General features: G+C 62.2%; 1 protein-coding gene across 1 annotated transcript in view; it reads left to right on the top strand.

The window, feature by feature from the left end:
- LOC142476867 (engulfment and cell motility protein 2-like) overlaps positions 1–27,111 on the top strand; it is a gene marked incomplete at its 3' end in the record, with an annotated part of 33,042 nt that extends 5,931 nt beyond the window's left edge. The window contains 19 exon segments of the mRNA XM_075582005.1: positions 376–509; positions 2,229–2,269; positions 2,390–2,462; positions 3,625–3,675; positions 4,519–4,669; positions 4,672–4,699; positions 6,654–6,753; positions 7,589–7,740; positions 8,984–9,062; positions 9,871–9,906; positions 14,588–14,638; positions 16,232–16,354; positions 17,700–17,831; positions 19,131–19,235; positions 19,820–19,928; positions 21,250–21,386; positions 22,050–22,213; positions 25,650–25,762; positions 27,073–27,111. Coding sequence (XP_075438120.1) covers positions 432–509; positions 2,229–2,269; positions 2,390–2,462; positions 3,625–3,675; positions 4,519–4,669; positions 4,672–4,699; positions 6,654–6,753; positions 7,589–7,740; positions 8,984–9,062; positions 9,871–9,906; positions 14,588–14,638; positions 16,232–16,354; positions 17,700–17,831; positions 19,131–19,235; positions 19,820–19,928; positions 21,250–21,386; positions 22,050–22,213; positions 25,650–25,762; positions 27,073–27,111 — 1,762 coding nt within the window.
- Positions 27,112–27,114: the final 3 nt, after the last annotated feature.

Below are 27,114 nucleotides of genomic sequence, written 5' to 3'. Positions count from 1 at the left end.
GTGTATCGGTGTGTGTTTCACACTCTCTCTCTCCCCGCAGCGGTGTGTGTCTGTGTCGTTGTGTGGGTGTTTCACATTCTCTCTCCCTGCAGTGCTGTGTTGTGTGTGTTTCACACTCTCTCTCCCTGCAGTGCTGTGTTGTGTGTGTGTTTCACACTCTCTCTCCCTGCAGTGCTGTGTTGTGTGGGTGTTTCACACTCTCTCTCCCTGCAGTACTGTGTTGTGTGGGTGTTTCACACTCTCTCTCCCTGCAGTGCTGTGTTGTGTGGGTATTTCACACTCTCTCTCCCTGCAGTGCTGTGTTGTGTGTGTTTCACACTCTCTCTCCCTGTAGTGCTGTGTTGTGTGTGTGTTTCACACTCTCTCTCCCCACAGCGCTGTGTCGGTGAGAGGTCCGGCGGGCAGTCCCGGCACAGGAGCCGCAGCAGAAGATGCCTCCCCCACTGGACATCGTGAAGGTCGCGATCGAGTGGCCGGGAGCAAACGCCCAGCTGATTGAGATTGACCAGGTGAGCATCCGCAACAGACCCCGATACTGATACCCGGGGTAAAAGAGCAGGGTCACGGGGAGTGACAGTGTGTCACACGGCAGGGAGAGGGACACGGAGGGTGACAGTATGTCAGTGTGTCACATGCTGCATGTTGTACTGGTGACAGTTTGACACTGGTCGCATGTCCCCAGTAGTCAGTAGCGGGCCTCGGGGAGCGGAGATCGGGTGTTGGCCTGGGGGGGGGAGGGGAGGAGAGAAACCTTGGGTGTTGGTCTCGGGGGCAGGTCTTGGTTGTTGGTCTTCGGGGGGGCCTCGGGTATTGGCCTCATTGGGCGGGCCTTGGGAGGGGGATGGGTCTCGGTGTTGGCCTTGGGGGCGGGCCTCAGTGTTGGTCTCGGGGGACGGGCCTTGCAGGCCGGGGATTAGGTGCCTTGATGGTGGGACCTCAGGGGCGGGGATCGGGTGTTGTTCTCTGGGATGGGGATCGGGTGTTGTCCTCGGGGGCATGGATCGGGTGTTGTCCTCGGGGGCAGCAATCGGGTGTTGGCCTCGGGGGCAGCAATCGGGTGTTGGACTCGGGGGCAGCAATCGGGTGTTGGACTCGGGGGCAGCAATCGGGTGTTGGACTCGGGGGCAGCAATCGGGTGTTGGACTCTGGGGCGGGGATCGGGTGTTGGACTCGGGGTGGGGATCGGGTGTTGGACTCGGGGTGGGGATCGGGTGTTGGCCTCGGGGCGGGGATCAGGTGTTGGACTCGGGGGCAGCAATCGGGTGTTGGACTCGGGGGCGGGGATCGGGTGTTGGCCTCGGGGGCGGGGATCGGGTGTTGGCCTCGGGGGCGGGGATCGGGTGTTGGCCTCGGGGGCGGGGATCAGGTGTTGGTCTCGGGTGTGGCCGTGGAGGTGGGGATTAGTGTGTTGGCCTCGGGGTGTGGATCAGGTGTTAGCCTCGGGGGCCGGGGATCGGGTGTTGGCCTCGGGGGCCGGGAATAGGGTGTTGGCCTCGGGGGATCGGGTGTTGGCCTCGGGGGGCGGGGATCGGGTGTTGGCCTCGGGGGCCGGGGACCGGGTGTTGGCCTCGGGGGCCGGGAATAGGGTGTTGGCCTCGGGGGATCGGGTGTTGGCCTCGGGGGGCGGGGATCGGGTGTTGGCCTCGGGGGCCGGGGACCGGGTGTTGGCCTCGGGGGGCGGGGATTGGGTGTTGGCCTCAGGGGGCGGGGATCGGGTGTTGGCATCGGGGGTGGAGATCACGGGGCGGGGATAGGGTGTTGGGCTCGGGGGCGAGGATCGGGTGTTGGGGGCGGGGATCGGGTGTTGGCCTCGGGGGCAGGGATGGGGTGTTGGCCTCGGGGGGGCGGGGATCGGGTGTTGGGGGCGGGGATCGGGTGTTGGCCTCGGGGGCAGGGATGGGGTGTTGGCCTCGGGGGGCGGGGATCGGGTGTTGGCCTCGGGGGTGGAGATCACGGGGCGGGGATAGGGTGTTGGGCTCGGGGGCGAGGATCGGGTGTTGGGGGCGAGGATCGGGTGTTGGGGGCGGGGATCGGGTGTTGGCCTCGGGGGCAGGGATGGGGTGTTGGCCTCGGGGGGCGGGGATCGGGTGTTGGCCTCGGGGGGGTGGGGATCGGGTGTTGGCCTTGGGGGTGGAGATCATGGGGCGGGGATGGGGCGTTGGCCTCGTGGGGCGGAGCCTTGGGGACTTGGTTGTATTCTGTTGTTCATTATGTTTTTCTATTTGCAGAAGCGGCCGCTGGCATCGATCATCAAGGAAGTGTGTGACGGGTAAGGACCCCGCTGTGTGAGGGGGGGAGGGAGGGGTGACGAGTAAGGACACCGCTCTGTAGGGGGAGCAGGGGGGTGGGTTGGAGGGCTAAGCTCTGACCTGCTCTGTGTACCCCTCAGGTGGTCCCTGCCTAACCCTGAGTATTACGCTTTTCGCTATGCAGACGGTCCCCAGCTGTACATCACCGAGCAGGTGAGACTGTGACACCGAGTGTGTGTGACGCTGCGTGACACAGAGTGCGGGCGTGACAGTGTTGGCGTATGATGGCTGTGTGACACGGTGTGGGCGTGTGATCCTGTGTGACACGGTGTGGGCATGTGATGCTTTGTGGGCGTGTGACGCTGCGTGACACGGGGGGGTGTGTGCGTGTGACACGGAGTGGGTGTGTGTGACGCTGTGTAGACTTTTGAAATTCAAGGCCCACCTCTCACCCCAACTTCTGACACCATATCTAAGAGGCATGTGCAGAGGTACGACCAGGGAGATGGATTTGGGGAAATGAAACCAGGGCTTTTATTCCGCCCGTCACTTTAAATGGACACAGTTTAAGGAAATATACACAAAGAAATTAGCCACTTATCCCTTTGTAAGGGCTAACTCGCATCCCCAGTCTGCAGGGGCCCCAGTGCGTGATGGGGGCCTGGCGGTGCTCGTTCCCGGCAGCAGCGCCACCTGGTGGACTCCTGGCGGTGGGGGGCGCGGCCATGACACCACTCGGCTGGTTCGCCCTCATTGGCTGAACCGCTGCAGTGACGTGGTCAGCGCTCCGTCGCCACAAGAAAAGACAACATCCTTGTGATGGCGCATTGTGCCGGGCGCGCAGGCAGCTACTGGGGCCGGCCCCATAGAGGGGTGTACCTTGTGTGCCACGCCGTCACAGTCACTGGGGACCTAGCCTAAGCCTCTTGCCAACCTAAGACCCCAAAGTCCAAAAGCGGTACCTGAAAGCAGGGGCCCTCTGGCGGGTTACAGGGCCTGCTGTGCCCTGGAATAGAGCTCTGATCCCTGGTGTCTTGCTGGCAGCACACAGTCCCTCTGTGCTCAAGATTCTCTCTGCCAGTTCCCCGCAGGAGGCTTTTCTACCTGTCTGATGTGCCAGGTGGAGACTTGTTAATTGTCTGTAGCTGCAATTAACCAGCTCCCTGCTGGATTCCTTAGACCACTAGAGGCTTTCTATTGAAGCCTAATTTAGACAGGGTTAAGTCTCTGTTACAGTGTTATGCTGTGTGACACGGAGGGTGTGTGTGCGCGTTTGACACTGTGTGCCTGTGTGCGTGCGACACTGTGTGGGACGCGGAGTGTGCGTGCGATGCTGTATGCCTGTGTCCCCTGCTGACTTTCTGTAGTGTTTCAGACACGCGGTGACATTAAGAATGGGACCATACTGCGCCTCGCTGTGTCCCCGGTGAGTATCACAGGGACTGTTACCACCATATTACCTCCTCACCTGTGACATGGTGTGTCCCCCTTCTCCCTCCCTCACTCCCTCGCCCTGTAACATGGTGTGTCCCCCTTCTCCCTCCCTCCCCTCCCCCTGTAACATGGTGTCCCCCCCTTCTCCCTCCCCCTCGCCCTGTAACATGGTGTGTCCCACTTCTCCCTCCCTCCCTCCCATCCCCCTGTAACATGGTGTGTCCCCCTTCTCCCTCCCTCCCCTCCCCCTGTAACATGGTGTGTCCCCCTTCTTCCTCCCTCCCCTCCCCCTGTAACATGGTGTGTCCCACTTCTCCCTCCCTCACTCCCTCGCCCTGTAACATGGTGTGTCCCCCTTCTCCCTCCCTCCCCTCCCCCTGTAACATGGTGTGTCCCACTTCTCCCTCCCTCCTCCTCACCCTGTAACATGGTGTGTGTCCCTTCTCCCTCCCTCCCCTCCCCCTGTAACATGGTGTGTCCCACTTCTCCCTCCCTCACTCCCTCGCCCTGTAACATGGTGTGTCCCCCTTCTCCCTCCCTCCCCTCCCCCTGTAACATGGTGTGTCCCCCTTCTCCCTCCCTCCCCTCCCCCTGTAACATGGTGTGTCCCACTTCTCCCTCCCTCACTCCTTCGCCCTGTAACATGGTGTGTCCCCCTTCTCCCTCCCTCCCCTCCCCCTGTAACATGGTGTCCCCCCCTTCTCCTCCCCTCCCTCCCCCTGTAACATGGTGTGTGTCCCTTTCTCCCTCCCCCTGTAACATGGTGTGTCCCCCTTCTCCCTCCCCCTCGCCCTGTAACATGGCGTGTGTCCCCCCCTCCCCCCCCCCCCCTCAGTCTCGCGCAGCACGGCAGCTGCTGGAGAGAATTCAGTGCTCCAGTATGGACGCTCGGCTGGACGCCATGAAGGAACTGGCCAAACTCTCTGCAGACACCACCTTCGCCACCGAGTTCATCAACATGGAGGGGGTAACCATCCTGACCCGGCTGGTGAGGGAGGCACCAAACTTCTCTCACAGTCAGTACCCCCCTCGCCTGTCACTCGCCTGTCACTCGCCTGTCACTACTTCCAGCCCTCCCGTGTCACACCCATCTCCTGTCACTGCCACTATCTCTGTAACATCTCTCTTCCTCCCCCCTCCCCCGTTTCCACACCTCTCGCCATCCTCTCTCTCTCTCTCGCCGCTCCCTCGCTCTCTCTCTCTCTCTCTCTCGCCGCTCTCTCGCCCTTCTCTCTCTCTCGCCCTTCTCTCTCTCTCGCCCTTCTCTCTCTCTCGCCCTTCTCTCTCTCTCTCGCCCTTCTCTCTCGCCCTTCTCTCTCTCTCGCCCTTCTCTCTCTCTCGCCCTTCTCTCTCTCTCTCGCCCTTCTCTCTCGCCCTTCTCTCTCTCTCGCCCTTCTCTCTCTCTCGCCCTTCTCTCTCTCTCGCCCTTCTCTCTCTCTCGCCCTCTTCTTTCTCTCTCTCTCTCGCCCTTCTCTCTCTCTCTCACTCTCTCTCTCTCGCCCCTTCTCTCTCTCTCTCGCCCTTCTCTCTCTCTCGCCCTTCTCTCTCTCTCGCCCTTCTCTCTCTCTCGCCCTTCTCTCTCCTCTCTCTCTCTCTCTCTCTTCTCTCTCTCTTCTCTCTCTCTTCTCTCTCTCTCTCGCCCTTCTCTCTCGCCCTTCTCTCTCTCTCTCTCTCTCTCTTGCCCTTCTCTCTCTCTCTTGCCCTTCTCTCTCTCTCGCCCCTCTCTCTCTCTCGCCCTTCTCTCTCTCTCGCCCTTCTCTCTCTCTCGCCCTTCTCTCTCTCTCGCCCTTCTCTCTCTCTCGCCCTTCTCTCTCTCTCGCCCTTCTCTCTCTCTCGCCCTTCTCTCTCTCTCGCCCTTCTCTCTCTCTCGCCCTTCTCTCTCTCTCGCCCTTCCCTCTCTCTCGCCCTTCTCTCTCTCTTCTCTCTCTCCTCGCCCTTCTCTCTCTCGCCCTTTTCTCTCTCTCGCCCTTTTCTCTCTCTCGCCCTTCTCTCTCTCTCTCGCCCTTCTCTCTCTCTCTCTCTCGCCCTTTTCTCTCTCTCGCCCTTCTCTCTCTCTCTCGCCCTTCTCTCTCTCTCTCTCGCCCCTTCTCTCTCTCTCTCTCGCCCCTTCTCTCTCTCTCTCTCGCCCCTTCTCTCTCGCCCTTCTCTCTCTCTCGCCCTTCACGCCCTCTCTCTCGTCCTTCTCTCTCTCTCTCGCCCTTCTCTCTCTCTTTTGCCCTTCTCTCTCTCTTTTGCCCTTCTCTCTCTCTCGCCCTTCTCTCTCTCTTTTGCCCTTCTCTCTCTCTCTCTCTCTCGCCCTTCTCTCTCTCTCTCGCCCTTCTCTCTCTCTCTCGCCCTTCTCTCTCTCTCTCGCCCTTCTCTCTCTCTCTCGCCCTTCTCTCTCTCTCTCGCCCTTCTCTCTCTCTCTCGCCCTTTTCTCTCTCTCGCCCTTCTCTCTCTCTCGCCCTTCTCTCTCTCTCGCCCTTCTCTTTCGCCCTTCTCTCTCTCTCTCTCGCACTTCTCTCTCTCTCGCCCTTCTCTCTCTCTCGCCCTTCTCTCTCTCTCTTGCCCTTCTCTCTCGTCCTTCTCTCTCTCGCCCTTCTCTCTCTCTCTCGCCCTTCTCTCTCTCTCTCGCCCTTCTCTCTCTCTCTCTCGCCCCTTATCTCTCTCTCTCGCCCCTTCTCTCTCTCTCTCGCCCCTTCTCTCTCTCTCTCGCCCTTTTCTCTCTCGCCCTTCACGCACTCTCTCTCGCCCTTCTCTCGCCCTTCTCTCGCCCTTCTCTCGCCCTTCTCTCGCCCTTCTCTCTCTCTCGCCCTTCTCTCTCGCCCTTCTTTTGCCTCTCTCGCCCTTCTCTCTCTCTCGCCTCCTCTCTCTCACCCTCTCGCCCTTCTCGCCCTCCTCTCTCTCTCGCCTCCTCTCTCTCCCCCTCTCGCCTCCTCTCTCTCTCACCCTCTCGCCTCCTCTCTCTCACCCCCTCGCCCCCTCTCTCAGTTACAGTGAGATGTTGGCCTTCACGCTCACCGCTTTCCTGGAGCTGATGGATCACGGGATTGTGTCCTGGGACATGGTGTCTCTCACTTTTATTAAACAGGTCAGACGCTCTCCTGCGTCGTCATCTCTCCCTCTCAGATTGCAGACGGCCTCTCTCTTTCTTTCACCTCTCTATCTCTCTCTCCTGTCTCCTCAGATTGCAGGCGGTCTCTCTCTGGTCGTCTCCTCAGTTTGCAGGCGCGCTCTCTCTCTCCCTCTGTGCGCCTCCTCCGTTTGCAGGCGGTCTCTCTCTATCTGAGCGTCTCCTCCAGTTACAGTCGGTCTCTCTCGCTCTGAGCGTCTCCTCAGTTTGCAGGCGGTCACTCTCTCTGAGCGCCTTATCTGTTTGCAGGCGATCTCGCTCTGAGCGCCTCCTCCGGTTACAGGCGGTCTCTCCCTCTGAGCGCCTCCTCCGGTTACAGGCGGTCTCTCCCTCTGAGCGCCTCCTCTGTTTGCAGGCGGTCTCTCTCGCAGCGTCTCCTCCGTTTGTAGGTGGTCTCCCTTTCTGAGCGCCTCCTCTGTTTGCAGGTGGTCTTTCTCGCAGCGTCTCCTCCGTTTGTAGGTGGTCTCCCTTTCTGAGCGCCTTATCTGTTTGCAGGTGGTCTCTCTCGCAGCGTCTCCTCCGTTTGTAGGCGGTCTCTCTTTCTGAGCGCCTTATCTGTTTGCAAGCGATCTCGCTCTGAGCGCCTCCTCCGGTTACAGGCGGTCTCTCTCCCTCTGAGCGCCTCCTCTGTTTGCAGGCGATCTCTCTTGCTCTGAGTGTTTCCGATTACAGGCGGTCTCTCTTGGGGCTTCTCCTCAGTTTGCAGACGGTCTCTCCGAGCGCCTCCTCTGTTTGCAGGCGCTCTCTGAGCGCCTCCTCCGTTTGCAGGGGGTCTCATGGAGAATGTCCTCAGATTGCAGGGTATGTCTCGCAGTCGGCGGTGGATGTCTCGATCCTGCAGCGGTCTCTTGCTATCCTGGAGAGTATGGTGCTGAACAGTCAGGCTCTGTATCACAAGATCGCAGAGGAAATCACAGTGGGACAGCTCATATGTCACCTGCAGGTGTAAGTCTGTCCCCAGCCCGTGTCACACCGTCCCTTACCCCCACCCCCCCTCAGCCCGTGTCCCATGTCACTTACCTCCCAGCCTGTGTCACACCGTCACTTACCCCACCCCCTCCCTCAGTCCATGTCCCACGTCACATACCCCCAGCCTGTGTCACGCCGTCACTTACTCCCCAGCCCGTGTCCCACGTCACTTACCTCCCAGCCCATGTCCCACGTCACTTACCCCCCAGCCCGTGTCACGCCGTCACTTACTCCCCAGCCCGTGTCCCGCATCACTTACCCCCCAGCCCGTGTCACGCCGTCACTTATCCCCCAGCCCGTGTCACGCCGTCACTTACCCCCAGCCCGTGTCCCACGTCACTTACCCCCAGCCCGTGTCCCGCATCACTTACCCCCCAGCCCGTGTCACGCCGTCACTTATCCCCCAGCCCGTGTCACGCCGTCACTTACCCCCAGCCCGTGTCCCGCATCACTTACCCCCCAGCCCGTGTCACGCTGTCACTTATCCCCCAGCCCGTGTCACGCTGTCACTTATCCCCCAGCCCGTGTCACGCCGTCACTTACCCCCAGCCCGTGTCACGCCGTCACTTATCCCCCAGCCCGTGTCACGCCGTCACTTACCCCCAGCCCGTGTCACGCCGTCACTTACCCCCAGCCCGTGTCACGCCGTCACTTATCCCCCAGCCCGTGTCACGCCGTCACTTACCCCCAGCCCGTGTCACGCCGTCACTTACCCCCAGCCTGTGTCCCACGTCACTTACCCCCCAGCCCGAGTCCCATGTCACTTACCCCCCAGCCCGAGTCCCACGTCACTTACCCCCCAGCCCGAGTCCCACGTCACTTACCCCCCAGCCCGAGTCCCACGTCACTTACCCCCCAGTCCGAGTCCCATGTCACTTACCCCCAGCCCGAGTCCCACGTCACTTACCCCCCAGCCCGAGTCCCACGTCACTTACCCCCAGCCCGTGTCCCACGTCACTTACCCCCAGCCCATGTCCCACGTCACGTACCCCCAGCCTGTGTCACGCCTTCACTTACCCCCAGCCCGTGTCCCACGTCACTTACCCCCAGCCCGTGTCCCACGTCACTTACCCACACTGTCACGTCGGGTCTCTGACCCTCATAATGACGCCATGTCCTATCTCTGTCCCTAATAATGACGCCACGTCCTATCTCTGTCCTTAATAATGACGCCATGTTATATCTCTGTCCCTAATAATGACGCCATGTCCTATCTCAGCTCTAACCAGGAGATCCAGACATACGCCATCGCGCTGATCAACGCCCTGTTCCTCAAGGCTCCTGAGGACAAGAGACAGGTCTGTGGCAAGTACCTCTGTGTATCGACGTGTCACCTCCTCCCTCTGTGTTACTTCCCCCTCTCCTCATGATGTGGCACCCCCCCCCCCAGCATGACGTGGTACCCCCCCCTGTGTGACGTGTCGCTTCCCTGCGTGACGAGGTACCCCCCCCCCCCCTGTGTGACGTGTCGCTTCCCTGCGTGACGTGGTACCCCCCCCCCCCCTGTGTGACGTGTCGCTTCCCTGCGTGACGGGGTACCCCTCCCCCCGTGTGATGTGTCGCTTCCCTGCGTGACGTGGTACCCCCCCCCCTGTGTGACGTGTCTCTTCCCTGCGTGACGTGGTACCCCCCTCCCTGTGTGACGTGTCGCTTCCCTGCGTGACGTGGTACCCCCCTCCCTGCGTGACGTGGTACCCCCCCCCTGTGTGACGTGTAGCTTCCCTGCGTGACGTGGTGCCCCCCTCCCTGCGTGACGTGGTACCCCCTCCCTGCGTGACGTGGTACCCCCCTCCCTGCGTGACGTGGTACCCCCCTCCCTGCGTGACGTGGTACCCCCCTCCCTGCGTGACGTGGTACCCCCCTCCCTGCGTGACGTGGTACCCCCCTCCCTGCGTGACGTGGTACCCCCCCTCCCTGTGTGACGTGTCACCCCCTTACCTGACGTGTTTCCTCCCTCCCCCTTCTGTGCGTGACGTGTGACGCCCCCCCCCCCCCCTCACGTCACAAAGGCTGCGCTGTGTTGTGGATTTAACCCCTCGCGTGCTGCTGTTCCTATCTGCTTCTAACCCCTCTCTCTGCTTGTGTTTGTGTGCGTCCTGCACTCAGGAGAGGCCGCAGAATCTCATGGACATTCCTGTTAGTGTGAGTAATGCAAGGGGGGGGTCTGAGCGGGCAGCGCGGGGGGTCTGAGCGGGAAGTGCAGGGGGGGTCTGAGCGGGAAGTGCAGGAGGGTCTGAGCGGGAAGTGCAGGGGGGGTCTGAGCGGGAAGTGCAGGGGGGGTCTGAGCGGGAAGTGCAGGGGGGGTCTGAACGGGAAGTGCGGGGGGGTCTGAGCGGGAAGTGCAGGGGGGTCTGAGCGGGAAGTGCAGGGGGGTCTGAGCGGGAAGTGCAGGGGGGGTCTGAGCGGGAAGTGCAGGGGGGTCTGAGCGGGAAGTGCAGGGGGGGTCTGAGCGGGAAGTGCAGGGGGGGTCTGAGCGGGAAGTGCAGGGGGGGTCTGAGCGGGAAGTGCAGGGGGGGTCTGAGCGGGAAGTGCAGGGGGGGTCTGAGCGGGAAGTGCAGGGGAGGGTCTGAGCGGGCAGCGCGGGGGGTCTGAGCGGGAAGTGCAGGGGGGGTCTGAGCGGGAAGTGCAGGGGGGTCTGAGCGGGAAGTGCAGGGGGGGTCTGAGCGGGAAGTGCAGGGGGGGTCTGAGCGGGAAGTGCGGGGGGGTCTGAGCGGGAAGTGCAGGGGGGGTCTGAGCGGGAAGTGCGGGGGGGTCTGAGCGGGAAGTGCAGGGGGGTCTGAGCGGGAAGTGCAGGGGGGGTCTGAGCGGGAAGTGCAGGGGGGGTCTGAGCGGGAAGTGCGGGGGGTCTGAGCGGGAAGTGCAGGGGGGGTCTGAGCGGGAAGTGCAGGGGGGGTCTGAGCGGGAAGTGCAGGGGGGGTCTGAGCGGGAAGTGCAGGGGGGGTCTGAGCGGGCAGCGCGGGGGGTCTGAGCGGGCAGCGCGGGGGGTCTGAGCGGGAAGTGCAGGGGGGGGTCTGAGCGGGCAGCGCGGGGGGTCTGAGCGGGCAGCGCGGGGGGTCTGAGCGGGAAGTGCAGGGGGGTCTGAGCGGGCAGCGCGGAGGGTCTGAGCGGGCAGCGCGGGGGGGTCTGAGCGGGCAGCGCGGGGGGTCTGAGCGGGCAGCGCGGGGGGTCTGAGCGGGAAGTGCAGGGGGGGTCTGAGCGGGAAGTGCAGGGGGGTCTGAGCGGGGGGGTCTGAGGTCAGCGTGGGGGGTGGGGTTCTTACCGGGCAGCGCGGGGGGTGGGGTTCTTACCGAGCAACGCAGGGGAGGGGGGTTCTTACCAGGCAGCGGGGGGAGGGGGGTTCTTACCAGGCAGCGGGGGGTGGGGGGTTTCTTACCAGGCAGCGGGGGGAGGGGGGTTTCTTACCAGGCAGCGGTGGGAGGGGGGTTCTTACCAGGCAGCGGGGGGAGGGGGGTTCTTACCAGGCAGCGGGGGGAGGGGGGTTTCTTACCAGGCAGCAGGGGGATGGGGGTTCTTACCAGGCAGCGGGGGGAGGGGGGTTCTTACCAGGCAGCGCGGGTGGGGGGGTCATGAGCGGGCAGCGCGGGGGGTGTCGGTGCCAGAGCAGGGAGCGGAGCCTCTGTGGGCAGTTTCAGAGCTGGAGACAGGACCTGAAGGGCAGCTCCAATGCTCGCCCTTTCTCTCGCCTGCCTGCCCTTTCTCTCGCTCGCCCTTTCTCTCGCTCGCCCTTTCTCTCGCCCGCCCCTTTCTCTCGCTCGCCCGCCCTTTCTCTCGCTCGCCCGCCCTTTCTCTCGCCCGCCCTTTCTTTCGCCAGCCCCGCCCTTTCTCTCGCCCGCCCGCCCCTTTCTCTCGCCCGCCCGCCCTTTCTCTCGCCCGCCCTTTCTGTCGCCCGCCCGCCCTTTCTCTCGCCCGCCCTTTCTCTCGCTCGCCCGCCCTTTCTCTCGCTCGCCCGCCCGCCCTTTCTCTCGCTCGCCCGCCCTTTCTCTCGCCCGACCGCCCGTTCTCTCGCTCGCCCGCCCTTTCTCTCGCTCGCCCGCCCTTTCTCTCGCTGGCCCGCCCTTTCTCTCGCTGGCCCGCCCTTTTTCTCGCTGGCCCGCCCTTTCTCTCGCTCGCCCGCCCGCCCTTTCTCTCGCCCGCCCTTTCTCTCGCTCGCCCTCCCGCCCTTTCGCCCTCCCGCCCTTTCTCTCGCTCGCCCACCCGCCCTTTCTCTCGCTCGCCCGCCCGCCCTTTCTCTCGCTCGCCCGCCCTTTCTCTCGCTCGCCCGCCCGCCCTCCCGCCCTTTCTCTTGCCCGCCCTTTCTCTTGCCCGCCCTTTCTCTCGCTCGCCTGCCCGCCCTTTCTCTCACCCGCCCTTTCGCCCGCCCGCCCTTTCTCTCGCCCGCCCGCCCGCCCTTTCTCTCGCTCGCCCGCCATTTCACTCGCTCGCTCTCCCGCCCTTTCTCTCGCTCGCTCTCCCGCCCTTTCTCTCGCTCGTCCTCCCACCCTTTCTCTCGCTCGCCCTCCCGCCCTTTCTCTCGCTCGCCCTCCCGCCCTTTCTCTCGCTCGCCCTCCCGCCCTTTCTCTCGCTCGCCCTCCCGCCCTTTCTCTCGCTCGCCCTCCCGCCCTTTCTCTCGCTCGCCCTCCCGCCCTTTCTCTCGCTCGCCCTCCCGCCCTTTCTCTCGACCGCCCGCCCTTTCTCTCGCTCGCCCTCCCGCCCTTTCTCTCTCTCGCCCGCCCGCCCTTTCTCTCTCTCGCCCGCCCGCCCTTTCTCTCTCTCGCCGCCCGCCCTTTCTCTCTCTCGCCCGCCCGCCCTTTCTCTCTCTCGCCCGCCCGTCCTTTCTCTCGCTCGCCCGCCCTTTCTCTCGCTCGCCCGCCCTTTCTCTCGATCGCTCGCCCGCCCTTTCTCTCGATCGCTCGCCCGCCGGCCCTTTCTCTCGCTCGCCCTCCCGCCCTTTCTCTCGCTCGCCCTCCCGCCCTTTCTCTCGCTCGCCCTCCCGCCCTTTCTCTCGCTCGCTCGCTCTCCCGCCCTTTCTCTCGCTCGCCCTCCCGCCCTTTCGCTCGCTCGCTCTCCTGCCCTTTCTCTCGCTCGCCCTCCCGCCCTTTCTCTCGCTCGCTCGCTCTCCTGCCCTTTCTCTCGCTCGCCCTCCCGTCCTTTCTCTCGCTCGCCCTCCCGTCCTTTCTCTCGCTCGCCCTCCCGTCCTTTCTCTCGCTCGCCCTCCCGTCCTTTCTCTCGCTCGCCCTCCCGTCCTTTCTCTCGCTCGCCCTCCCGTCCTTTCTCTCGCTCGCCCTCTGCCCTTTCTCTCGCTCGCTCGCCCGCCCATTCTCTCGCCTGCCCATTTTCTCGCCCGCCCATTCTCTCGCCCGCCCATTCTCTCGCCCGCCCTTTCTCTCGCCCTTTCTCTCGCTCGCCCGCCCTTTCTCTCGCTCGACCGCCCTTTCTCTCGCTCTTCACTCGCCCGCCCTTTCTCTCACCGCGCTCCCTCCCTTTATCTCTCTCTCACCCGCTCGCCCGCCCTTTTTCTCGCTCGCCCTCCCGCCCTTTCTCTCGCTCGCCCGCCCGCACTTTCTCTCGTCTGCCCTTTCGCTCACTCGCCCGCACTTTCTCTCGCCCGCCCTTTCGCTCGCTCGCTCGCCCGCCCTTTCTCTCGCCCTTTTTCTCGCCCTTTTTCTCGCTCGCCCGCCCTTTCTCTCGCTCTTCGCTCGCCCGCCCTTTCTCTCACCGCGCTCCCTCCCTTTATCTCTCTCTCACCCGCTCGCCCGCCCTTTCTCTCGCTCGCCCGCCCTTTCTCTCGCTCGCCCGCCCGCCCTTTCGCTCGCTCGCCCGCCCTTTCGCTCGCTCGCCTGCCCTTTCGCTCGCTCGCCCATTCGCTCGCCCGCCCGCTTGCGCGCCCGCCCATTCTCTCGCCCGCCCGCCCTTTCTCTCGTTCGCCCGCCCTTTCTCTCGCTCGCCTGCCCTTTCTCTCGCTCGCCCGCCCTTTCTCTCGCTCGCCCGCCCTTTCTCTCGCTCGCCCGCCCTTTCTCTCGCTCGCCCGCCCTTTCTCTCGCTCGCCCTTTCTCTCGCTCGCCCGCCCTTTCTCTCGCTCGCCCGCCCTTTCTCTAGCTCGCCCGCCCGCCCTTTCTCTCGCTCGCCCGCCCTTTCTCTCGCTCTCTCGCTCGCCCTTTCTCTCGCTCGCCCTTTCTCTCGCTCGCCGCTCGCCCTCCCTTTCTCTCTCTCGCCCTCCCTTTCTCTCTCTCGCCCGCTTGCCCTTTCTCTCGCCCTCTCTCGCCCGCTCGCTCACCCTTTCTCTCGCCCGCTCTCTCACCCTTTCTCTCGTCCGCTCGCTCACTCTCTCGCCCGCTCGCCCTTTCTCTCGCCCGCTCGCCCTTTCTCTCGCCCTCCCGCCCTTTCTCTCGCCCTCCCGCCCTTTCTCTCGCCCTCCCGCCCTTTCTCTCGCCCTCCCGCCCTTTCTCTCGCCCTCCCGCCCTTTCTCTCGCCCTCCCGCCCTTTCTCTCGCCCTCCCGCCCTTTCTCTCGCCTGCCCTTTCTCTCGCCCGCCCGCCCTTTCTCTCGCCCGCCCGCCTGCCCTATCGCTCGCCCGCCTGCCCTTTTGCTCGCCCGCCTGCCCTTTCTCTCGTCCGCCCTTTCGCTCGCCCGCCCTTTCTCGCCCGCCTGCCCTTTCGCTCGCCCGCTTGCCCTTTCTCTCTCACGACTGCCCTTTCTCTCTCACGCTCGCCCTTTCTCTCTCCCGCCCGCCCTTTCTCTCTCCCGCCCGCCCTTTCTCTCTCCCGCCCGCCCTTTCTCTCTCCCGCCCGCCCTTTCTCTCTCACGCCCGCCCTTATCTCTTATCTGGGACTTCTTTTCTTGGACAGGAAATGGCGAATGCGTTTGTACAGAAGCACTTGAGGTCGATCATCCTGAATGTAAGTGACCTGCATGGGGGGCGGGGGGGGGTACAGTGGGGGACACGAGGGGGAAGTATCACCAGATAAGCGTCTTCATGTATCACATGGGAAGGCTCACACTGTCCTCTAACCAAGGGAGGGTGGTGTGTCACACAGTCCTCTCACACAGGGAGGGGGGTGTCACACTGTCCTCTCACACCGGGAGGGGGTGTGTCACACAGTCCTCTCACACAGGGAGGGGGGTGTCACACAGTCCTCTCACACCGGGAGGGGGGTGTCACACTGTCCTCTCACACAGGGAGGGGATATCACACTGTCCTCTCACACCGGGAGGGGGGTGTCACACTGTCCTCTCACACCGGGAGGGGTGTGTCACACTGTCCTCTCACACCGGGAGGGAGGTGTCACACTGTCCTCTCACACAGGGAGGGGGGTGTCACACTGTCCTCTCACACAGGGAGGGGGGGTGTCACACTGTCCTCTCACACCGGGAGGGAGGTGTCACACTGTCCTCTCACACAGGGAGGGGGGTGTCACACTGTCCTCTCACACAGGGAGGGGGGTGTCACACTGTCCTCTCACACCGGGAGGGAGGTGTCACACTGTCCTCTCACACAGGGAGGGGGGTGTCACACTGTCCTCTCACACAGGGAGGGGGGTGTCACACTGTCCTCTCACACCCGGGGAGGTGGGGTGTCACACTGTCCTCTCACACAGGGAGGGGGGTGTCACATTGTCCTCTCACACCCGGGGGGTGTCACACTGTCCTCTCACACCGGGAGGGGGTTGTCACACTGTCCTCTCACACCCGGGGAGGTGGGGTGCCACACTGTCCTCTCACACAGGGAGGGGGGTGTCACATTTTCCTCTCACACCAGGGGGGGTGGGGTGTCACACTGTCCTCTCACACCCGGGGGGTGGGGTGTCACACTGTCCTCTCACACTCGGGGGGGGTGGGGTGTCACACTGTCCTCTCACACCCGGGGTGGTGGGGTGTCACTGTCCTCTCACACCCGGGGCGGTGGGGTGTCACACTGTCCTCTCACACCCAGGGGGGTGGGGTGTCACACTGTCCTCTCACACCCGGGGGGGTGGGGTGTCACACTGTCCTCTCACACCCGGGGGGGGTGTCACACTGTCCTCTCACACCCGGGGGGTGGGGTGTCACACTGTCCTCTCACACCCGGGGGGGGGGGGGGTCACACTGTCCTCTCACACCCGGGGGGGGGGGGGTGTCACACTGTCCTCTCACACCCGGGGGGGTGGGGTGTCACACTGTCATCTAACACCCGGGGCGGTGGGGTGTCACTGTCCTCTCACACCCGGGGCGGTGGGGTGTCACACTGTCCTCTCACACCCGGGGGGTGGGGTGTCACACTGTGCTCTCACACCCGGGGGGGTGGGGTGTCACACTGTCCTCTCACACCCGGGGGGTGGGGTGTCACACTGTCCTCTCACACCCGGGGGGGTGGGGTGTCGCACTGTCCTCTCACACCCGGGGGGGGGGGGTGTCACACTATCCTCTCACACCCGGGGGGGGGTGGGGTGTCACACTGTCATCTCACACCCGGGGCGGTGGGGGTGTCACACTATCCTTATTGGTTTGCGCAGCACATTATCAGAGGGAATCGACCAATCAAGACGGAGATGGCGCATCAGCTGTATGTGCTGCAGGTGTTGACCTTTAACCTGCTGGAGGAGAGAATGATGACCAAGATGGACCCCAATGATCAGGTGACACGGAGCCCCCCTCACCTGCTGCTGTCTCCTCCCCCTCACCTGCTCTCCTCCCCCTTAACTGCTTCTGCTCTCCTCCCGCTCACCTGCTGCTGTCTCCTCCCCCTCACCTGCTGCTGTCTCCTCCCCCTCACCTGCTCTCCTTCCCCTCACCTGCTGCTGTCTCCTCCCCCTCACCTGCTCTCCTCCCCCTCAACTGCTCTCCTCCCCCTCAACTGCTCTCCTCCCCCTCAACTGCTCTCCTTCCCCTCACCTGCTGCTGTCTCCTCCCCCTCAACTGCTCTCCTCCCCCTCACCTGCTCTCCTCCCCCTCACCTGCTCTCCTCCCCCTCACCTGCTCTCCTCCCCCTCACCTGCTCTCCTCCCTGTCAACTGCTCTCCTCCCCCTCACCCGCTGCTGCTCTCCTCCCCCTCACCTGCTGCTGCTCTCCCCCCTCTCACCTGCTGCTGCTCTCCCCCTCACCTGCTGCTCCTCTCCCCCCCTCACCTGCTGCTGCTCTCCTCCCCTCACCTGCTGCTATCTCCTCCCCCTCACCTGCTCTCCTCCCCCTCAACTGCTCTCCTCCCCCTCACCTGCTCTCCTCCCCCTCACCTGCTCTCCTCCCCCTCATCTGCTCTCCTCCCCCTCACCTGCTGCTGCTCTCCCCCCCTCTCACCTGCTGCTGCTCTCCCCCTCACCTGCTGCTCCTCTCCCCCACTCACCTGCTGCTGCTCTCCCCCACTCACCTGCTGCTGCTCTCCTCCACCTCACCTGCTGCTGCTCTCCTCCCCCTCACCTGCTGCTGCTCTCCCCCCTCACCTGCTGCTGCTCTCCCCCCCTTTTCACCTGCTGCTACGCTCCCCCTCTCACGTGCTGCTGCTCTCCCCCTCACGTGCTGCTGCTCTCCCCCTCTCACGTGCTGCTGCTCTCCCCCTCATCTGCTGCTGCACCTCCCCTCACCTGCTGCTGCTCCCCCCCCACTCACGCTGCTGCTCTCCCCCCTCTCACCTGCTGCTACTCTCCCCCCCTCACCTGCTACTGCTCCTCTCCCCTCCCTCGCCCGCTGCTGCTCCTCTCCCCTCCCTCGCCCGCTGCTGCTCCTCTCCCCTCCCTCGCCCGCTGCTGCTCCTCTCCCCCCCTCGCCCGCTGCTGCTCCTCTCCCCCCCCTCGCCCGCTGCTGCTCCTCTCCCCCCCTCGCCCGCTGCTGCTCCTTTCCCCCCCCTCACCCGCTGCTGCTCCTCTTCCCCCCACCCCTCGCCCGCTGCTGCTTCCCCCCCATCTCCTCCCTCACCTGCTGCTCCTCTGCCCCCCACCCCCTGGCCCGCTGCTGCTCCCCCCACTCACACCCCCTGACTTCTCCAGGCTCAGAGAGACATTATCTTTGAGTTGAGGAGAATCGCGTTTGACGCAGAATCGGACACGGGCGGAGTATCCGGCGGCACCGAGAAACGCAAAGCTATGTACAGCAAGGACTACAAGATGCTGGGCTTCACTGTGAGTGCGGGGGCTCGCTCACACTCGCGCTGCAGGACTCGCACCAATGGGACGCTCTCACACAGAGGCTCGCTCACACTCGCACCATGGCGGCTCGCTCACACTCGTGCTGCGAGACTCGCACCAAGGGGACTCGCTCACACTCGCGCCGAGGGGACTCGCTCACACTCGCGCCGAGGGGACTCGCTCACACTCGCGCCGAGGGGACTCGCTCACACTCGCGCCGAGGGGACTCGCTCACACTCGCGCCATGGCGGCTCGCTCACACTCGCGCCGAGGGGACTCGCTCACACTCGCGCCATGGCGGCTCGCTCACAGTCGCGCCGAGGGGACTCGCTCACACTCGCGCCTCGCTCACACGCTGCGGCGACTCTTTTTACCACACTACCTCTACTCCCCCCTCCTCTCCCTCCCTTCTTCCCCTCTTCCCCCTCCTCTCCCTCCCCCCCCTGCTCTCCCTCCCCCCCCTGCTCTCCCTCCCCCCCCTCCTCTCCCTCCCCCCCTCCTCTCCCCCCTCCCCCTCCTCTCCCTCCCCCCCTCCTCTCCCTCCCCCCCCCCTCTCCCTCCCCCCCTCCTCTCCCTCCCCCCCCTCCTCTCCCTCCCCCCCTCCTCTCCCTCCCTCCCCCCCCCTCCCCCTCCTCTCCCTCCCCCCCCCTCCCTCCTCCCCTCCCTCCCCCCCTCCCTCCCCCCTCCTCTCCCTCACCCCCCCTCCTCTCCCTCACCCCCCCTCCTCTCCCTCACCCCCCCTCCTCTCCCTCACCCCCCCTCCTCTCCCTCACCCCCTCTCCTCTCCTTCACCCCCCCCTCCTCCCCCCCCTCTTCCCCCCCTCCTCTCCCCCTCCTCTCCCCCCCTCCTCTCCCCCTCCTCTCCCCCCATACTCCCTCAATAATCCAACCCCTCCTCTCTCCCTCTTCCCACTCTCCTCCCCACCTCTTCCCACTCTCCTCCCCACCTCTTCCCACTCTCCTCCCCCCCCCTCTTCCCACTCTCCTCCCCCCCCCCTCTTCCCACTCTCCTCCCCCCCCTCTTCCCACTCTCCTCCCCCCCCTCTTCCCACTCTCCTCCCCCCCCTCTTCCCACTCTCCCCCCCCCCTCTTCCCACTCTCCTCCCCCACCTCTTCCCACTCTCCTCCCCCACCTCTTCCCACTCTCCTCCCCCACCTCTTCCCACTCTCCTCCCCCACCTCTTCCCACTCTCCTCCCCACCTCTTCCCACTCTCCTCCCCACCTCTTCCCACTCTCCTCCCCACCTCTCCCTCCTCTCCCCATCTCTCACACTCCATCTCTGCCTGTGTTAGAACCACGTGAATCCGGCTCTGGATTTTACCCAGACTCCCCCTGGAATGCTCGCCCTGGACAACATGCTGTATCTTGCCAAGTTCCACCAGGACACTTACGTGCGGGTGAGGAGCAACCGCTGACCGCCCACTCTTCATCCTGTGCCCCTCACCTGTGCTTCATCTACCCTCCCTCCCCCCGTCCAGTACTCAGTCTAACCCTCCTCCCCCATTCATTCGGTCTGACTCCTCCTGTCCTGTGCTTGGTCTGACCCCCCCATGCTCAGTCTGGCCCTAGCCATCCTGTACTGTCTGACCCCCCCCTCCTCCATGCTCAGTCTGGCCCCAGCCACCCTGTACTGTCCGACCCCCCCATGCTCAGTCTGGCCCCAGCCACCCTGTACTGTCTGACCCCCCCCCCATGCTCAGTCTGGCCCCAGCCCCCCTGTACTGTCTGACCCCCCCCCCATGCTCAGTCTGGCCCCAGCCACCCTGTACTGTCTGCCCCCCTCCCCCCATGCTCAGTCTGGCCTCAGCCACCCTGTACTGTCTGTGTCCCCCCCCCCCCATGCTCAGTCTGGCCCCAGCCACCCTGTACTGTCTGTCCCCCCCATGCGCAGTCTGGCCCCCGCCCCCCTGTACTGTCTGACCCCCTCCATGCTCAGTCTGGCCCCCGCCCCCCTGTACTGTCTGACCCCCTCCCCCTGCAGATTGTGCTAGAGAATAGCAGCCGGGAGGATAAACACGAATGCCCGTTTGGACGCAGCGCCATCGAACTGACCAAGATGCTCTGTGAGATTCTGCAGGTCGGAGAGCTACGTAAGTGACCTGCACCGCGCACCTACACCCTGCCCCACACCTATACCCTGCCCCCGCACCTATACCCTGCCCCGTGCACCTACACCCTGCCCCCGCACCTATACCCTGCACCCCTCCCTATATTTATACCCTGCACCTATACCCTGCACCCCTCCCTATATTTATACCCTGCACCCCTCCCTACACCTACACCCTGCCCCCGCACCTATACCCTGCACCCCTTCCCTATACCCTGCACCCCTCCCTATATTTATACCCTGCACCCCTCCCTATATTTATACCCTGCACCCCTCCCTATACTTATACCCTGCACCCTCCCTACACCTACACCCTGCCCCCGCACCTATACCCTATACTTATAGCCTGCACCCCTCCCTACACCCTGCACCCCTACCTACACCCTGCCCCGCGCACCTACACCCTGCACCTGCACCTATAACCCGCACCCCTCCCTATATTTATACCCTGCACCCGTCCCTATACTTATACCCTGCACCCCTCCCTACACCTACACCCTGCACCTACACCCTGCCCCGCGCACCTACACCCTGCCCCGCGCACCTACACCCTGCCCCTGCACCTACACCCTGCACCTGCACCCTGCACACTGCACCTACACCCTGCACCTACACCCTGCTCCTACACCCTGCCCCTGCACCTATACCCTGCACCCCTCCCTATACTTATACCCTGCACCCCTCCCTACACCTACACCCTGCTCCCCTCCCTACCCCCTGCACCTACACCCTGCCCCGCGCACCTACACCCTGCCCATGTAACCCTACCCCCACTCCTAGCTAACGAGGGCCGGAATGATTACCTCCCCATGTAACCCTGCCGCCGCTCCTAGCTAACGAGGGCCGGAATGATTACCTCCCCATGTAACCCTGCCCCCGCTCCTAGCTAACGAGGGACGGAACGATTACCTCCCCATGTAACCCTGCCCCCGTTCCTAGCTAACGAGGGACGGAACGATTACCTCCCCATGTAACCCTGCCCCCGCTCCTAGCTAACGAGGGACGGAACGATTACCTCCCCATGTAACCCTGCCCCCGCTCCTAGCTAACGAGGGCCGGAACGATTACCTCCCCATGTAACCCTGCCCCCGCTCCTAGCTAACGAGGGCGGGAACGATTACCTCCCCATGTAACCCTGCCCCCGCTCCTAGCTAACGAGGGACGGAACGATTACCTCCCCATGTAACCCTGCTCCTAGCTAACGAGGGCCGGAACGATTACCTCCCCATGTAACCCTGCCCCCGCTCCTAGCTATCGAGGGCCGGAACGATTACCTCCCCATGTAACCCTGCCCCCGCTCCTAGCTAACGAGGGACGGAACGATTACCACCCCATGTTCTTCACACACGAACGATCCTTTGAGGAATTCTTCTGTATCTGCATCCAGCTGCTCAACAAGACTTGGAAGGAGATGAGAGCCACAGCCGAGGACTTCAACAAGGTGGGTGCGGGTCGTCTGCGTGGGGGTCTGTGTTGGTGACTGGTGCGGGGGGGTCTGTGTTGTGGGGGCCGGTCTATGTGAGGAGTCTGTGTGCGGGATCTGTGTTGGTGACGGGGGTGGGGGAGTCTGTGTTGGGGTCAGTCTGGGTGGAGAGTCTGTATTGGTGCGGGGGGCGGCGGTCTGGGTGGGGGAGTCTGTGTTGGTGCGTTGGTGACGGGGGTGGGGGGTCTGTATTGGTGCGTGGGCGGCGGTCTGCATGCGTGACTGATGCGCGGGGGGGCGGTTGGTCTCCCTCGGCCTCTGTCTCTTACAGTTTCTCTCGATCTGTCTCTATTTCCTGGTCTCTCTTGGCCTGTCGTTTACATTCTCTGTGTCTCTTACTGCCTCACTCCGTCTCTCTCTCTCTCTCTGCCTCACTGTCTCTTTCTCTCTCTCTCCCTCATCATCTCTCTGTCTCAGCATCTCTCGGTCTTGGTCTCAGCGTCTCTCTCAGTATCGATCTCAGTGTCTCTTTCGGTCTCTCGGCCTCACCGTCTCTCTGTCTCAGCGTCTCTCTCTCTCTGTCTTAGCGTCTCGGCCTCTCTCTCTGTCTGTCGGTGTCTCTGTCTCTCTGTCTCGGTCTCTCTCTTTCTCGGTCTCAGCGCCACTCTCGGTCCCCCGCAGGTAATGCAGGTTGTGCGTGAGCAGATAATCCGCGCGCTCCCCTCTAAACCCAGCTCTCTGGAGCAGCTGAAGAACAAGCTGCGTAGCCTGAGTTACACGGAGATCCTGCGGCTGCGTCAGTCCGAGCGCCTCAGCCAGGACGATTTCCAGTCCCCTCCCATTGTGTGAGTAATCTCCCCGCTATCTCCTATCCCTCCCGCTATCTCCTACCCCCCCTCGCAGTCTCCTAACCCCCCTCGCAGTCTCCTATCCCCCCCTCGCAGTCTCCTATCCCCCCCTCGCAGTCTCCTATCCCCCCCTCGCAGTCTCCTATCCCCCCCCCTCGCAGTCTCCTATCCCCCCCTCGCAGTCTCCTATCCCCCCTCGCAGTCTCCTATCCCCCCTCGCAGTCTCCTATCCCCCCCTCGCAGTCTCCTATCCCCCCCTCGCAGTCTCCTATCCCCCCCTCGCAGTCTCCTATCCCCCCTCGCAGTCTCCTATCCCCCCTTCGCAGTCTCCTATCCCCCCTTACAGTCTCCTATCCCCCCACCTTGCAGTCTCCTATCCCCCCCACCTCGCAGTCTCCTATCCCCCCCCCTCGCAGTCTCCTATCCCCCCCCCTCGCAGTCTCCTATCCCCCCTCGCAGTCTCCTATCCCCCCTCGCAGTCTCCTATCTCCCCTCGCAGTCTCCTATCCCCCCCTCGCAGTCTCCTATCCCCCCCTCGCAGTCTCCTATCCCCCCCTCGCAGTCTCCTATCCCCCCCTCGCAGTCTCCTATCCCCCCTCGCAGTCTCCTATCCCCCCTTCGCAGTCTCCTATCCCCCCCACCTTGCAGTCTCCTATCCCCCCCACCTTGCAGTCTCCTATCCCCCCCACCTTGCAGTCTCCTGTCCCCCCTCGCAGTCTCCTATCCCCCCCTCGCAGTCTCCTATCCCCCCCTAGCAGTCTCCTATCCCCCCCTCGCAGTCTCCTATCCCCCCCTCGCAGTCTCCTATCCCCCTCCTCGCAGTCTCCTATCCCCCCCTGCAGTCTCCTATCCCCCCCCTGCAGTCTCCTATCCCCCCCCTCGCAGTCTCCTATCCCCCTCTCGCAGTCTCCTATCCCCCCCCTCGCAGTCTCCTATCCCCCCCTCGCAGTCTCCTATCCCCCCCCTCGCAGTCTCCTATCCCCCCCTCGCAGTCTCCTATCCCCCCCATCCTTCCCGGCTGACTCCTATCGCTCCCCTATTTCCCCCCCTGCTATCCTTCATTGGAGTACAGCACGCGTGTGAATGGGGAATCCTTCAGCTTGGTGATGTTGATGATTCTGCCTCTATATTTCCAAAGCTGGCATCTTTATACCCTGTTCTTATAACCAGCTATATGTGGCAGTTACTCCTCTTCCTCATAACCAGCTATACGTGGCCGTTACTCCTCTTCCTCACGGTCACCCAGATTATACACATGTAGACGGACGTTCACAGAGGTACACAATTGGGAGACGTTTATAAGGTGAAATTATAATAAGGCTTTATTGTGCCTTTTCCTTTTTATCAGGAAATCATCCAAACACAGGGGGGGGGGAAACAAAGCTTCTATTCACTTGGGAGTATTTCTAGTGAAACACTATTCAATTAATTCACATCTCCCTTAGTCAAGCATTTCTTCAAGCCCCCAAACACATAGCATGAATTAAACAGATATAGAAAGTCTTGTAAATAAAAGTCTTATCTGTTCCTTGTGGTTTGGAGGGAAAATCTTCTCTGCTCTCCTGGAACCGCACCCGTGCGTGCACAGAAAATCAGCATCCAGGTTTAGAAGTCTTATTTGGTGTCTTGCAATCAGCTCTGCTATGTGGCTGGCAGAGCTCAAGACATGGTGTCTCCAAAGGTCAGCTCTCAGTCAGAGTTAAGGAGTCCTCTCTTCCTGTCTCAAAAGACATACTTTTCTAAACCATCTAATCAGGCAGGTGGTGCTTGTTAATTGACTACCAGCAGTTAACCACCACACTGCTGGATTAGAGGTACATTACCTGAACAGGGATAACTCCCCTGTTACAACACACAATTCATATTAATACACAGTAAGGAAACATCTGTTATCTCTTAGGCCGCGCTTATAGTGGTGGCGACTGCGAATTCGCCCAAAAACAAAAGCATTGCCGCCGCCGCCGCGTGCGCTTATAGTGCAAGCACTATAGACGTCGCAAAAACCCGCTGCCGGCAAAATTTGATTTTCAAGGGTCGTTGCGTCACGTGACGGCCCTTTAACAAATCAAATTGCAGGAATCCCGCGATGCCGCCGACCGTCGAAACATAACTTTCGCGGGTGGCGATGGCGACGGGTGACGTCACCCATCGTGTCGCCGTCGCCGGCACTATAGGCAAAGCCATAGACATTCTATTTTTATCCCAAGACATCCTTGTGAGATGGTTACTCGTACTTTTATTTATTTATTTATTTATAAAATATTTTACCAGGAAGTAATACATTGAGAGTTACCTCTCGTTTTCAAGTATGTCCTGGGCACAGAGTAAGACAAATAATACATGGTTACAAATACAGTTACATAAATGAACAGGGTTATACATTATATACATGACATTGCGTGCACAGTTAAAGAAAATATATATTATGGGCGAATGAAACAGTTACAGACCAGGTTAAAATGTGAGACAGCCTTAGATTTGAAAGAACTTAAACTGGTGGTGGCTGTGAGACTCTCCGGTAGATTGTTCCAGTTTTGGGGTGCACGGTAAGAGAAGGAGGAGCGGCCGGATACTTTGTGGAGCCTTGGGACCATGAACAGTCTTTTGGAGTCAGATCGCACGTGATAAGTGCTGCGTGTGGTAGGGGTGAGGAGCTTGTTCAGGTAGCTGGGTAGCTTGCCCATGAAGAATTTAAAGGCAAGACAGGAAAGGTGAACTTTGCGCCTAGACTCGAGTGATGACCAATCTAGTTCTTTGAGGCATTTCGCAGTGATGTGGGTTATAGTTGCATTGGAGAACAAAACGACAAATTGAATTGTAGAGGGTGTCAAGTTTGCTAAGGTGGGTTTGAGGAGCCGAGCCATATACTATGCCCCATAGTCAATAATTGGCATTAGCATCTGCTGTGCGATACGCTTTCTGACCAGGAGACTTAGGGAGGATTTGTTCCTGTAAAGTACCCCTAGTTTGGCATAGGTCTTGGTTGTCAGGGTATCAATGTGCATCCCGAATGTTAAGTGGGAGTCAAACCATATACCCATGTATTTAAAACTAGTGACAGGGGTTAGTCTCTGTTCTGACAAACCTCCCGTATTCCAGACGGATTAATTACTACTAGTATCTAAAAACCCATCCTTATTATCCTACAAATATTCTCACGTTGTACCGATGCTCTGGTCAGACCGATTTCCCTGTGTAACTCCTCTCACGTTCCACACTCCTGAGCCTCTGCCACGGACCATTTCAGCCACACTCAGAAATCCTAATGGCAATTAGCAAGGTTATACAACATAGACAAAATAGATTATTGAATCACGAGACATCTTTAATCCCCCCCCCTTCACCCTCTGCTATCATAGGTGCTCTCTATCTCCACTTTCTCTCTGTCTGCTCCCGTAACACTCTCCCCCTTTCTCCCCCCCCCCCCTCTCAGTGAGCTGCGGGAGAAGATTCAACCTGAGATTATGGAGTTAATCAAACAGCAGCGTTTAAACCGTCTGTGTGAGGGGAGCAGCTTCCGCAAAATCAGCAACCGCAGGAGGCAAGGTGATCACTGGGAGGTGTGGTTGGCAGATGTGGTTGGCAGTGTGTGTGTGGGAGGGAGATGTGGTTGGCGGTGCGTGTGGGGGAGGGAGATGTGGTTGGCAGTGTGTGTGTGGGAGGGAGATGTGGTTGGTGGTGCGTGTGGGGGAGGGAGATGTGGTTGGCGGTGCGTGTGGGGGAGGGAGATGTGGTTGGCGGTGCGTGTGGGGAGGGAGATGTGGTTGGCAGTGTGTGTGTGGGAGGGACATGTGGTTGGCGGTGCGTGTGGGGAGGGAGATGTGGTTGGCAGTGTGTGTGGGGGAGGGAGACGTGGTTGGCGGTGCGTGTGGGGGAGGGACATGTGGTTGGCGGTGCGTGTGGGGAGGGAGATGTGGTTGGCAGTGTGTGTGGGGGAGGGAGACGTGGTTGGCGGTGCGTGTGGGGGAGGGAGATGTGGTTGGCGGTGCGTGTGGGGAGGGAGACGTGGTTGGCGGTGCGTGTGGGGGAGGGACATGTGGTTGGCGGTGCGTGTGGGGGAGGGAGACGTGATTGGCGGTGCGTGTGAGGGAGGGACATGTGGTTGGCGGTGCGTGTGGGGAGGGACATGTGGTTGGCGGTGCGTGTGGGGGAGGGACATGTGGTTGGGCGGTGCGTGTGGGGGAGGGACATGTGGTTGGCGGTGCGTGTGGGGGAGGGACATGTGGTTGGCGGTGCGTGTGGGGGAGGGAGACGTGGTTGGCGGTGCGTGTGGGGGAGGGAGATGTGGTTGGCGGTGCGTGTGGGGGAGGGACATGTGGTTGGCGGTGCGTGTGGGGGAGGGACATGTGGTTGGCGGTGCGTGGTGGGGGAGGGACATGTGGTTGGTGGTGTGTGTGGGGGAGGGACATGTGGTTGGTGGTGTGTGTGGGGGAGGGAGATGTGGTTGGCGGTGTGTGTGGGTGAGGGACATGTGGTTGGCGGTGCGTGTGGGGGAGGGACATGTGGTTGGTGGTGTGTGTGGGGGAGGGACATGTGTTTGGTGGTGTGTGTGGGGGAGGGACATGTGGTTGAGACGTGGTTGGCGGTGCGTGTGGGGGAGGGACATGTGGTTGGCGGTGCGTGTGGGGGAGGGACATGTGGTTGGCGGTGCGTGTGGGGGAGGGGGATGTGGTTGGCGGTGTGTGTGGGGGAGGGACATGTGGTTGGCGGTGCGTGTGGGGGAGGGACATGTGGTTGGCGGTGCGTGTGGGGGAGGGGGATGTGGTTGGCGGTGTGTGTGGGGGAGGGGGGTGTGTGTGTGTGTGTGTGTGTTGGTTGGTGTGGGAGTTCCGACTCATGGGTTGGTTCTGTTGCAGAGCGGTTCTGGTTCTGCCGCCTGGCTCTGAATCACAAGGTTC

Source organism: Ascaphus truei, unplaced genomic scaffold (assembly GCF_040206685.1).
Source record: "Ascaphus truei isolate aAscTru1 unplaced genomic scaffold, aAscTru1.hap1 HAP1_SCAFFOLD_1773, whole genome shotgun sequence".
NCBI classification, from domain to species: domain Eukaryota; kingdom Metazoa; phylum Chordata; class Amphibia; order Anura; family Ascaphidae; genus Ascaphus; species Ascaphus truei.
This window is presented reverse-complemented; position numbering and strand designations above follow the sequence as displayed.